The 12,342-nt window shown below is 26.9% G+C and overlaps 2 protein-coding genes and 1 long non-coding RNA gene across 6 annotated transcripts in view; 2 read left to right on the forward strand and 1 right to left on the reverse strand.

Annotated features, from left to right (window-relative positions):
* The window catches only part of LOC127281838 (uncharacterized), a 133,074-nt gene that overhangs the window by 79,708 nt on the left and 41,024 nt on the right, over positions 1–12,342 (forward strand). The window lies entirely within an intron of this gene.
* The window catches only part of LOC127281066 (box A-binding factor-like), a 71,063-nt gene that overhangs the window by 17,841 nt on the left and 40,880 nt on the right, over positions 1–12,342 (reverse strand). The window lies entirely within an intron of this gene.
* LOC127281565 (uncharacterized) lies at positions 1,930–8,937 on the forward strand. Its single transcript, XM_051305357.1, has 9 exons — positions 1,930–2,706; positions 3,323–3,508; positions 3,681–4,045; positions 4,147–4,319; positions 4,383–4,636; positions 4,814–4,989; positions 5,093–5,255; positions 5,327–5,496; positions 5,571–8,937. The coding sequence occupies exons 2-9, from the start codon at positions 3,355–3,357 to the stop codon at positions 5,904–5,906; spliced, it is 1,791 nt and encodes a 596-aa protein (XP_051161314.1). The 5' UTR covers positions 1,930–2,706; positions 3,323–3,354; the 3' UTR covers positions 5,907–8,937.

Below are 12,342 nucleotides of genomic sequence, written 5' to 3' on the forward strand. Positions count from 1 at the left end.
ATCTGTAATATCTCTCTAATAATGTGTATAATACTCTGTAATAACGTGTAATAACTTAGTAATAAGGGTAATATAAGGTGTAATACCGGTAGTCCAGTGTACACGTTTTTTTAACTAGTAAATTCCCCCTCGAGTAATCTTAACACAGAAAATTAAAAGGCATTAAAATAAGTTGCAACGCTTCTAATTTTAATCCAATTTTGCTTATTTTAATACCAAAATGGATTAAAATAAGCAAAATTGGATTAAAATAAGAAGCGTTGCAGCTTATTTTAATGCCTTTTAATTTTCTGTGAATATAAGATTTTCTACTCTCTAAATCTGAATTAGTAAAAATGTTTATTAATTTGAATTACTGACTCACTTTTTGCTTCTGAATTAGTAAAATTTTACTAATTATTAGTAACTTTTACTAACTATTAGTAAAATTTAACTAATTCTAAAGCAAAAAGTGAGTTACTAATTTAAATTAGTAAACATTTTTACTAATTTACATTTAGAGAGTATTATTTATAAAATCAAGATGAAAAAAAGCAAATAAAATAAAAGAATAAACCTTTAATTGCATATTACGGTTTCATGCAATTGTTTTCTGGTACCTATGAGTGTTGGCACTTTGAGCTACTTGTGAATGAATTAGCGGTTTTCTCTGTCTCGGATATGTTTCGGGATATGTCTTTTACTCTTATATATATATATATATACATATAGGAGACGAAAAAAGTTTTATTTCTGAATGGAATGAACTGTATGTGCCGGTCAAGTTTCTTGACTAATACCAAGACGCACTTAAGTGCCACACGTGTTAAATGGTACATGATTCTACGCACGAGTGTTATACTTGTTCAACGATATATATATGTATACAATACTTCTTTACTTTTTTACCATGGAAACTTGTAACTATACATATATATACTTTGTTCGCAATGTATCAGGAAGAAAGTAAAATAACAATGCGCGCACGCGTTCCGCTAGAGTTTCCGTTTTACAATATATATTTTACCTTTTAAGAAAACAAAAAAAAAAGTACAAAACTCACAAATGCAACTTGCAAACAATGTTTCTGCAAAACTACATGTATACTTAAAAGCAAGTTTCTACATTATAAATAAATTTTTATTTTCCTTGTCACGGGAAAAGAGACAAACAATTTTAGGTTATGTTTAGTGATTTGATTTAACGTTCATTTTTAATTATGTATAATCAAAATCTTCTATTGAATAATTTGTATATAATAAAGACATAAACATCAAGCTTTTATTAGATCCTCTTCATTTTCAATCCAAAAATCACAAACATAACCTAAAATTTTTTTTGTCACTATAAGGTCCCTGTTTCCACGAAGCGTTACATATACATTTGAAAAAAATGTATATAACGAATTATTTGAATCAAATAAATTTTTTTTTTTTCATATATATATATGAAGAAAGGGACTTAAGAGACAAAAATTATAGGTTATGTTTTGAAAGTTTGAAATGAAAATACACAGCAATACAAACAATTGATGTTTATGTCTTCTTCTAAATATTCAATAAAAACTTATTTCGATCTCATATAAATAAAAAGGAACTTTTAATCAAGGTAAAACTGTCATAAACATAACATAAATAAATTTTATTAAAAATTAATTTGTCCGAATGTTATCGTTTTATTATATTTAATTTAATTAAAATTTTTCAAATTCAAAAAAAAAAAATTCGTTTAAAGTGCATATTGAATAAGAAAGTACTTTTCTCATGCGGGTTTTTCTGTATGTATAATTATATATATGTTCCGGGAGAGAAATGTTGCAATAAAAAAATTAATATATATATATATATATATATATATATATATATATATAACAAAACTAATAAAAAATTCTAAGTAGTCAGGAAGTTGTTAATGCGAATGAAGAAAAAAAAATAGTTTTCAAATGACAGAAGCAGGTATTTGATTAGGTCCTTTAGCTTGAATCGAGAGAAACTTTAGCTTATTATTTATGCGCACGAGTGTAAATGAGCGTTCCTATTTGTATATACAATATAAATGAATACGTGTGTTATGTATAAATGCCCAGCTCAATAACGACCTCAAGTTTCTTCTGAGAAGCTGGACGAACTATTCTCTTACACGGAGAAAAATGGAGCTGAGTTACTAGTAATAATTCCTATGGAATAGTAATAATTATATTTTTCTAGTAAAAATTACTATTAATTGTAAAATGTACTTTTCATGAAGTAAATATTACTATTTATGGTAGTAAAAATTACTAATAGTAATTATTACAGTAGTCACTTTAAAAATTACTACAGATGTAATGGAAATTGCTTTGCGATTTTTAAATTTTATAACGCCATTGTAAATTTTATTAAATTTTGTATTAATTTTTACATTTAACATTTTTTAAATATTACTCGTAGAAATTCTAATAAGCACTACTGCGGAATATAAAAATTGCTTCTGCAAGAAACAACTTTTACTATTGCAGAACAAACTTTTTACTCGAAAAAGTAGTAATCCGTACCACTACTACTATACGCCTGTGGGTGTGTGATTACGTCACTACGGTCATGCGCAGCGATCGTAGCCTGACGTTGTTAAAGTGATCCGACATTTTCGGGTTAGAAAGCAAAGAAAGCAAGGTTATGAAAGTGGTTAATTTTACAAATATAAGTGATCATCAAGGATAGAATTCATCAAATTTGAGACTTTTTTCAAGTAAGTTATGTGAACAGTTATATAAATATATACAAGAAGTCGCTTATCATAAAATTCACGTATTCAATACATTAGATATATATTCTTTCTTAAAGACAGATATTATTTAAATTATACTATTTGATGATTCCCATCTTCAAGAACAAAAAATTATATATTGAAACGAAGTTTATTGCACGCAACTTCAATAGATTTGTTTTTAAAAATAACACTCGCAAACGAAATAAGGTTAAGTTTGTTTCCTCAAATCAATTTGTATCGAATTTAAGTCACTTCTATTTTATTGTATGTACATTTCTAATTAGAAAATTATAATCAAATAATATAATTATAATATTATAATATTATTATAATATTATATAATTATAATATTATTATAATATTATTATAATATAATTATAATTATTATTATAATATTATTATAATATTATAATATTATTATTATATTATTATTATATTATTATTATTATTATATTATAATTATAATATTATTATAATATTATTATATTATTATAATATTAATTATTATTATTATATAATAATATTATAATATTTATTTATTAAATATATAATTATAATCAAAGTTAATGAAATATATAATCATTTTTTGATATAGCTGGTAAATTAATGACATAGCGTTCTATAAAAATGTCGCACTGGGATAATCAGAGTCCTTTTTATCGAAATGAGCAGCTTCAGACAAATAACGAAAATTATCAAAGATTTATATTTCCTCCGGAAAATCGTGAATTCTATCCATCAACATTTGATAACATTCAGAAATCGGTTGTGCCAGCGACAAGTATGTATACGCGTAAACGTTTTAATATTCTAATTTCTAACGCCAGAAATATTATTTTCGATGTTCTCGCTGGTCGAATTGTGGGTCTGTTTTCTTTGGAAAATCGATCGGCCTTGAAATTCGAGCAGTATATATTAATCGATTATTTAAAAAAATCATATTTTTTAAATAGATGAATTTGCATCGCTAAACAATTCCAATTATGCTCAACTTCAACCGGTCTCACACAATTTTACTACTCCACCTTCTGTTAACGAAACTGAAAAAATATCCTCATCAGCAGAATCGATAATTCAACAATCAAATTTTTTACCACAATCGCATTCTATGCCTTCGGAAACTGATGTACGTGAAGAGTTAGGAAATAGACAAATTTACCGAGATTCAACCGTTTCAAATTCCAAAGGAGTAAATGAAAATGTTTTATCAGTACAGTCAATGAATGATAAACAAAATGATTTATTTGTATTGCCAGGAAGTACACAGTTTGATGAAGATTACGGTGAAATAATAACAGATGCTGATGTCGCAGCAGTAGTATGATGATTTATTCTAAAAATTGTTATAATTTTTTCATAAATGAAATATTATTCATATATAATTTACAATAATTTTATTCTAAATTTAATTATTTATAGAATTTGAAAGAAATTTTAAAATTAACTATAGAAGGGCGTGCAATTCTTTGTGCAAATCATAAGTTGCCAAATGAAAGACTGAAAAAACCAGATCGTCTTGCCAGAGAAATTATAAAATATGAAACAGAGAAGGCCGTTTCTGATAGTGAAGATGGAAAATTATTAAAATTTGTGTAAGTTAATCTGTCTTTAAGTATATTCTAATGCTATAATTTCTTACTTTTTTTTATTTGCAGCATATCTAAAAGACAATTTCTTACTTACACTAAAGCGATTAAATCAATTTTCAAATGCGAAAAACGCTCAGCCTACTATATCCCGAGTCAGAAAACTAAATTTGGAGCACAAGGTGCTAAAGGCAAGTTATATTGCTCTTACAACTACATGAAAAAGAAATTGCGAAATGACAATATTTTAGTCGGAAATTCGAAGTCGGCAAATTCCCAGGAGGAACAAATTGATGAAATTGCTCTCGACGATAATACATCAGGTAAACAATTAACCATTTTATTTAACAAAATATAATAAATAATTATTTATAAGATTTTAAGTGAGATATAATTGAAAATTTTGCAAAGTAAAATATTTTTATAATAAAAAATAATAATAAACAAATTAAATATATAATAAATATATAATGAATAATTAATTAGAATGATTTTTATAGATAAAGAAATTGAATTACAATGGCTAAAAGAAAACTTGGAACCAATCGAAAGAATTAAACTTTATTGGAGTGAAACATTTAATGCTCGTCAAAAATCATTGAAAAATCATTCTTTGCCAGTGGATGAATATTTAAATTCATTTCCGAGTTTAGCCAGTGAGACCGGATATAAATTGGTATATAGAATAAAACTTTAATGCAAACGATTATATTTTTAATTCGTATAAAATAATATATTTTTATTTAATATTTATTTTTGTATATATACTTTTTTTTCAGCTCGAAGTCGATTTTTCTCGCCAGTTTCCAAATAAAGAAAATGAATTTAGAAGCAAATGGCCATTGATAAAACTGAAACTAATTGAATTGTTAAAAAAATGCAAAATAACAATGCAAAATGACGATTTGGCTTTATTTAAAACTTTAAGCATTGTGGATAATGGTACGTAAATCTATATAATATATTGTATACATAATTTATGTGTCAATAGTTATAAAGTTATAATGTTACAGATAAACAAGATGCAATTGTTTTGCACTTACTTCCTATTCTGACACAAAGGGCATACGTAGATATACCAGAAAATCAGCGAAAAGTATCGAATAACAAAAAGCAAAGAGTATCAAAAAAACGTAGAGCTACTTTGTCAGAGAGTAGAGAATCATTTTTTCTTGTCGTACCTGTGAGTTTTTTTTCTATAAATTTTAAAATATTTTGTATATTTTGCATAATTAATAAAAACTTTGTATATTACAGAATGTTGGAAATCTTGAGACAATTGTGGAACGTAAGAGGAAAGAGTACACTGAGAATAAATTGCCTCTTCAGCCACTGCCGGTTCTTATTGGAACTTTAACACAAGTAGAAGACGCCTACGTCATTATTGATAATCTGAGATATCGTTTAAAGAATACTATCGATGCAGTCGATATTGCTTTTAAAATTTGCTTCGCTGTTGACTGTCACTACCCGCCTGCTGCTTTAAATTCTTGGCTTTTTGTCCAAGCTGCTGGTTATGGTATACCTTTAGACGTTCCTAACGTTTCACAAACCTTAGATTTATTGATAGACGACGTCATCAGAAATAATTGACGATCGAAAAAGCGTTCACTTAGACATAATGTACTTCGAAATAAGTCATTACATTGATATAATTTTAGATATCGTTTAAAAAATAGTATCGATGCAATCGATGTAAAACTTTGAAATTGTTAAATTTTTTACGCTGTTGATTGCTGTCTATTATAGCTGCGTTTTCTGTGTCTCACAAATCTTAGATTTGTTAACTAAAACGTTAAAAATAATCTTTTTAATGGGATTATAAAAAAACGTTTAACTAAAAGTGTTCATCGATGTATATATAAACGTTTTGTTTTTATTATCTATATATATTTGGAAATTCTTATTGAGCAAGTAAAATCGTGGTTAGATCACAGGCTTTCGTGTAATTTTTTGTTTAACGCGCATTTAGCTTTTTAAAAATTTCATAATGTTTCAATGTTTTACTTGTAACGAAAGTGTGAAAAGCAATGATGATTTGTTGATTCATATAAAAATTGCACATTCTGATTTGTCAATTTTTAAATGCTCAGAAAAAAATTGTGACAGGGCTTTTTCAATTTTTCGATGTTTTCAAAGGCATAGAGCCCGAGACCATGAGTTAACAAATTCTCAAAATCGAAATCTCCAGAGTTCATCGGAAACTAGTTCGATCAATCTTAATGAAAATAATTTTGTAAATCAAAATAAAATTTTTGATAACGTCCCGAGTGACGATTTGATTAATAGCTTACCACCAGAAACACTTTTTGAAACGAATTCATTAAATGTTGACATTGAGGATGAAATGGAAAAAATTGAAGAAGATTTCGATTTAAAGTACGCAAATGATGACGTGTTGAAAAATTCTAAAAATAAGTTTAATGACATGTTGAATTTTTTAATGACCATACTAATTGCAAAATGGTATAACATCACTGATCTGCCAAGAAAAAGAGTTCAAATGTTTATTGATGATTTGAAATTATTTTTTAATTCGGAAATTATAAATATTTTGCGGAATACGGTTCTAACAAGATTAGAGTTGCTAAACGATGACCCAAATGAAATTCGTAAAATTCGAGATATGTTCGATAAATTGCAAAGTTCGCTTGACAATTTTGATACTGAACACAAAAGATTTCAATTTTTTAAAAAAAAAGGAACATTTATTCCCCCTATTCGCCACACTTTGGGATATAAAGAGCAATTCACAGAAGAAAATGGTAAAAATGTTATCAAGAAAGTTCCAATTACTGCTGAATACATTAATATTGCTTCAGTTTTTACGAAATTTTTTAGTTTGTCAAATGTTTTTAACCAGGTTGTAGAATATGTGAATTCGTTACAAAGCGTTTCAAGTCTTTTTCAAAATATAATTCAAGGTGATTTATGGCGACAGAAAATGGAGAAATTTGGAGACAAATTTGTTTTACCCTTGATTTTATATTTCGATGAGTACGAGACAAATAACCCACTTGGGAGTCACAAGGGAATTAAAAAATGTGGTGCATTATATTTGAAAATGCCATGTCTACCACCCGGATTACAGTCAAAATTAAGTAACATTTTTTTATTTGGAATATTCAATGCTCTCGATAGAAATAACGTAGAAGTTTTTAAACCAGGCGTAGAACAGTTAAAAAATTTAGAAACTAATGGAATAACAGTAATTATAAACAACGTAGAAAGAAAAATATATTTCAAAGTAATTAGTGTCACTGCAGATAATTTAGGCTTACAACAAATGTTTGGATTAGTTGAAAGTTTTAATTCCTCCATTTTCTGCCGCATGTGTCTAATAAACAAAAAATTGATCAATACGATTTTTCATGAAAATCAGTGCAAACTTCGAACTAAAGAAAATTATGAACAAAATAAGCAACACGGGAATAGTAAAACGACAGGAATAGTGAAAGATAGTGTTTTTAAAGATTTGCCAGATTTTCATTTTGTAGAAAACATTGTAGTTGACTTGATGCACGACATATTGGAGGGTATCGGTCCTTATGATTTGGGTAAAATTTTATACTATTTTATTACTAAAGACAATCCTTATTTTACAGTAGATGAATTTAATTCGATTTTAAAAGGTTTTCATTATAATTTTCATGACAAACAAAATAAGCCACCTGAATTGAAAGATACTCATTTAAAAAATCAAACATTTTCAATGTCAGCAAGTGAAATGATGTGCTTAATTCGAAATTTACCAATGATGATAGGCCATTTAGTACCGGAAGATTCGAAACATTGGCGACTAATAATTCTTTTGCAGCAGATAACATTGTGTGTTAGTTCAAAGTGTTCTCAATTCGGTTGCGTTGACCTTTTAGATTATATGATAACAGAATACCTCACTCTATTGCAAGAATTATTTCCAAATTGCTTTAAACCAAAGCACCACTTCCTTATTCACTACCCGAGAGTAATGCAATTATTGGGTCCATTGTGGCATGTTGCTTGTATGAATTTCGAACGAAAACATAGAACAGGAAAAATTGTAGCTCACGTATCACTCTCCCGACGAAATATACTTTATACTATCGCGTTAAAGGAACAACTGAAATTAAATTACGAATTTTTAAAGCCAATTGATACTAACCACGAGTTTACTAAAGGTCCGGTAAAAAGTGTTCATTCTTCAAATCTGAAAAATTACGACTCGTTTTTCGAAATTTTGCCAAATGACTTGCGAATTGAAAATTTATCAATTACATCTTGGATCTCTTTTAATGGAGAAATTATTAAGCCTGGAATGATTTTGGTTAATTTTAACGAAGATGAACCAGAGTTTTACTTCATTCATTACTTAATCACAAATGAAGTTGATGATTTAAACGTGATTGTTAGCGCAATTGAATGTTATTTTGATGATCACTATCAAGCGTACAAAGTTGTTCAGTGTGATTCCAAGTACACTTTATTTACTTGGGAAAATGTGTCTCAAGCAAAAATCACGTACATGACACGCCTTGGCAATGGTCAAGAATATGTTGCCAAAAAATGGTTTTAAATAATAATAATAATAATAATAATAATAAAAAAAAGTTTGACAATAAATAATTTTAGCATTTTAAATTAATTTTTAATTCCTACATTTTATTTATTTATATCAATTTCCAAAGTATGCAATTCCTGCGTATCCCAACCAAAAATTTCAGTATTATACCAGAGTTCACTATTGGCGCAGTACTGGTTCAGTATTGGCTGCCGAGACTGGGCAGTCTGTACTGATGCAGTACTGGTATTTTAATTGTATCAGTACTGTTGCAGTACCACCCTCCCAGTACTGGCAAACTACAACTGAGCCGATATTGAGCCAGTACTGGCTCAAATAGATTTTCTTTTTGATTAATACTAGTTTAAAAAAAAGTTCTAGAGTGAATCTGATGAATCATTTTGTTTAAATATTTTGTTTATAAAAATTTTTTCACCTTGATTTTATTTTTCAAAATTAAAATGTATTTTATTTTGCTTTTCTGTGGGTTAAAATTATTTAAACAAAAAGTTTCCTGAGACCAAGCCTAAAACATTTTGCAAGATTTTCTTATTGTTTTCAGATATGCAATGAACCAAAAAAAAAATTTTAAACGACCAAACTAAAAATAAATAAATTTGTTTATAAAAAAATTATAATTTTTTAAATAAAAGTTTTAAAAAAATTTTCTTGACAACACTTGTTAAAAATCAAAAAACAACTTTTATTTTCTTAAAAAAGTTTTTCAAAAATTCCTTCTGATGCCAAAAAAGTATTACCTGGAGTGAAACTTATCTCTGTTACAGTTAAAGCTTTCTTTTCGTATACAAGAAATTACAAAACTGCCAGTACTCAGCCAGTACTGAACCAGCAGTGGTTACCAGTACTGGTGCCAACTCTGGTAGCCAATACTGGTAAAATGTTATCATCCCAAAGTTACGCCAACTCTGGCGCCAATACTGGGTGCCAGTACTGCGCCATTACTTGTCAGTACTGCGCCAGTACTGCGCCAATAGTAAATTTTTGATTGGGATATAATGAATATCAATTGATTACTTAATTAACTTTTAATTAATTACTATCTAATTAAATAATAAAAATAAATAATATAATAATTATTATACCTATAATAATAAAATAAATAAAAAAAACATAAAGAAATAAACTTCTTAAGATTTTATGTATATTAGTATTAATTATTATTTGCTAATACTTCAAAGTTTTATATACTACAATGTGCAATTCCAACTGTTTTATATATAAAATTTTTATAACATTTGCTTAAATAATTCTTATTTATTTTGTAGAAATATTTTATTTTATTTATTTTATTATTATTATAAATTTTTATATGTTAATTTAATATCTTATCTAAATAAATACAATTTATGATTCATTTTATTAAAGAGGGGTATGTGGGTAAATTACAGTTTTGAGTGCAGCGGTTGCGACGGCCGAGAGGCTTAGTGAAAAAGCGTGCGATTTAGGGTTATTGCGTTTAGATATAAGTTTCGTAGGTAGGGTTCTAATCCGTATAGATGTAAGATTTTCTGATATGTTCAGTTGTTAATTGTAAGTGTGAATATGTTTAAGGAGTGAAACTTGTGAAATAATGAATATAATACGCATAAAGAGTGTTAATCAATTAAAAAATTTTTTTTTAAACGCACTGCTTTATTTTTATTTATTAAAATAAAACGAGAAAATATATAGCTCTCTATACTCGCTTCATCTTCTCATCACGTCGTGGACAAACGCGCAGGCGCGCAGCTGCACACGCGACAGAATTCCTTTCACCCGTACATGTGAGGCGCGTCATTGTAGTAGTACCGATTACTACTTTTTCGAGTAAAAGTTATTACTATTTCTTTAGGAAATAGTAATAATTGTTCCGATTCATAATAAAAGTTGCTTCGATCCTAGCATTTATTGCTTGGGACATTTTAAATATTACTCAGCTTTTAATAAAAATTATATTCCTTGAGATGAATTATTCTTTTTTGAAAAAAGTAAAATTTCTTTAAAAAGAAACAAAAGTTACTATTTCTTGAGCAGGTCCAAAATTACTATTTGAAAGTAGTAATTTTTGATCGAAAATGTTACAATTATTACTATTTATTTTTCTCCGTGTAGAATTGTTTAGAAATTCTTCTTCCTGTGTTCTTGTGCCCTTTTGTCACTTGATACGAATTATTAAATCTCATTTTCCATCAAACTCTTTTTTTTCTACATTATTTTCCTTCAAAGTTTACAAAAAAATAAATAAATAAATAAATAAATCACACAAAAAAAATTTATTTGATTCAAATATTTAGTACATATATTTATATTTATATTTATCACTCAGAGAAAAGTTTTATTTGAACGAAATATACAATTTTTTTGTATCAACAAAAATTTTTAGTTATTTTAAACAAAATTTATTTGATTCAAATAAATATTTATTTGATCTAAATGAACATTTGGTTCATTTTAATCAATTTTTCCAAGGAAGAAAGAATTTTATTGAACCAAATAAATTTATAGTTGATTTAACTGCAAAATAATATACATATACGCTCAGAGAAATGTCTCAAAGCCAAATAAATTTTTATTTGATTTAAATAAAAAAATTTTATTTACGCCAAATGAATGGGCTAGTGGGCTCTGAGATAAATATACGTTTATTTAACATAAATATATTATATATGGTTCAAATAAAACATTTCTCTACGGGTGTACATTTATTTGGTTGATTCAACCAAAATTTGGTTGTTTCAATGAAATTTTTTTTATTAATACAATTAAATGGTATTTATTTTAAATACAGAAATTATTGATTTAAATAACAATTATTTGATACAAATAAATATTTATTTAATGCAAATAAATATGTATTTGATAATAGTATATAAATTATATTTCAATCAAATAAATTCTTTTTTCAGTGCATATATAAACAGATACAATAAATCGTATCAAGTGCACGCAAAAATAGAATCAGGATTTTTTTTGGTAAAAACTCAAATTTTGAGGATAATTAATTAATAAATCTCATAATCATATCTTTATATTTGCAATGAAGAAAATTGCAAATAATATTTATTAAAAAGGTTCTTCACGTCTAAGAAGAAATGCATTAATCGCGAAATCTAATATCCTATGTGAATATGGCAACGGGGTTATAGCCCTGTGACTGTCATATAATATCTCAATCTTTAACTGATAAAGGTGTATACTTCTCACGATGCCAGAGAGCAAAAAAAAAAAAAAAATGCGAATAGGTAAGAAATTTAACATCAAATGTTAGGAAAAATATAAATTTCACCGAAAAAAAAATTTTTTTTTGTTCCCTATATATATTTCAATCGATAATTATATCTATGTATAATTAAAAATTATTCAAAAAAAGTAATTTTATATTGTTACTTTTTTTTTGTTATAAATAACATTGGCGATACTTAGTTTAATCAGCGAGGGCAAATATTTAAGAATCTTAAAAAAGACATATAAAGAAAAAAAAAAGTATTT

This window comes from Leptopilina boulardi, unplaced genomic scaffold (assembly GCF_019393585.1).
Source record: "Leptopilina boulardi isolate dan_hultmark-lab unplaced genomic scaffold, ZJU_Lbou_2.1 LbouV2_1, whole genome shotgun sequence".
In the NCBI taxonomy this organism is placed as follows: domain Eukaryota; kingdom Metazoa; phylum Arthropoda; class Insecta; order Hymenoptera; family Figitidae; genus Leptopilina; species Leptopilina boulardi.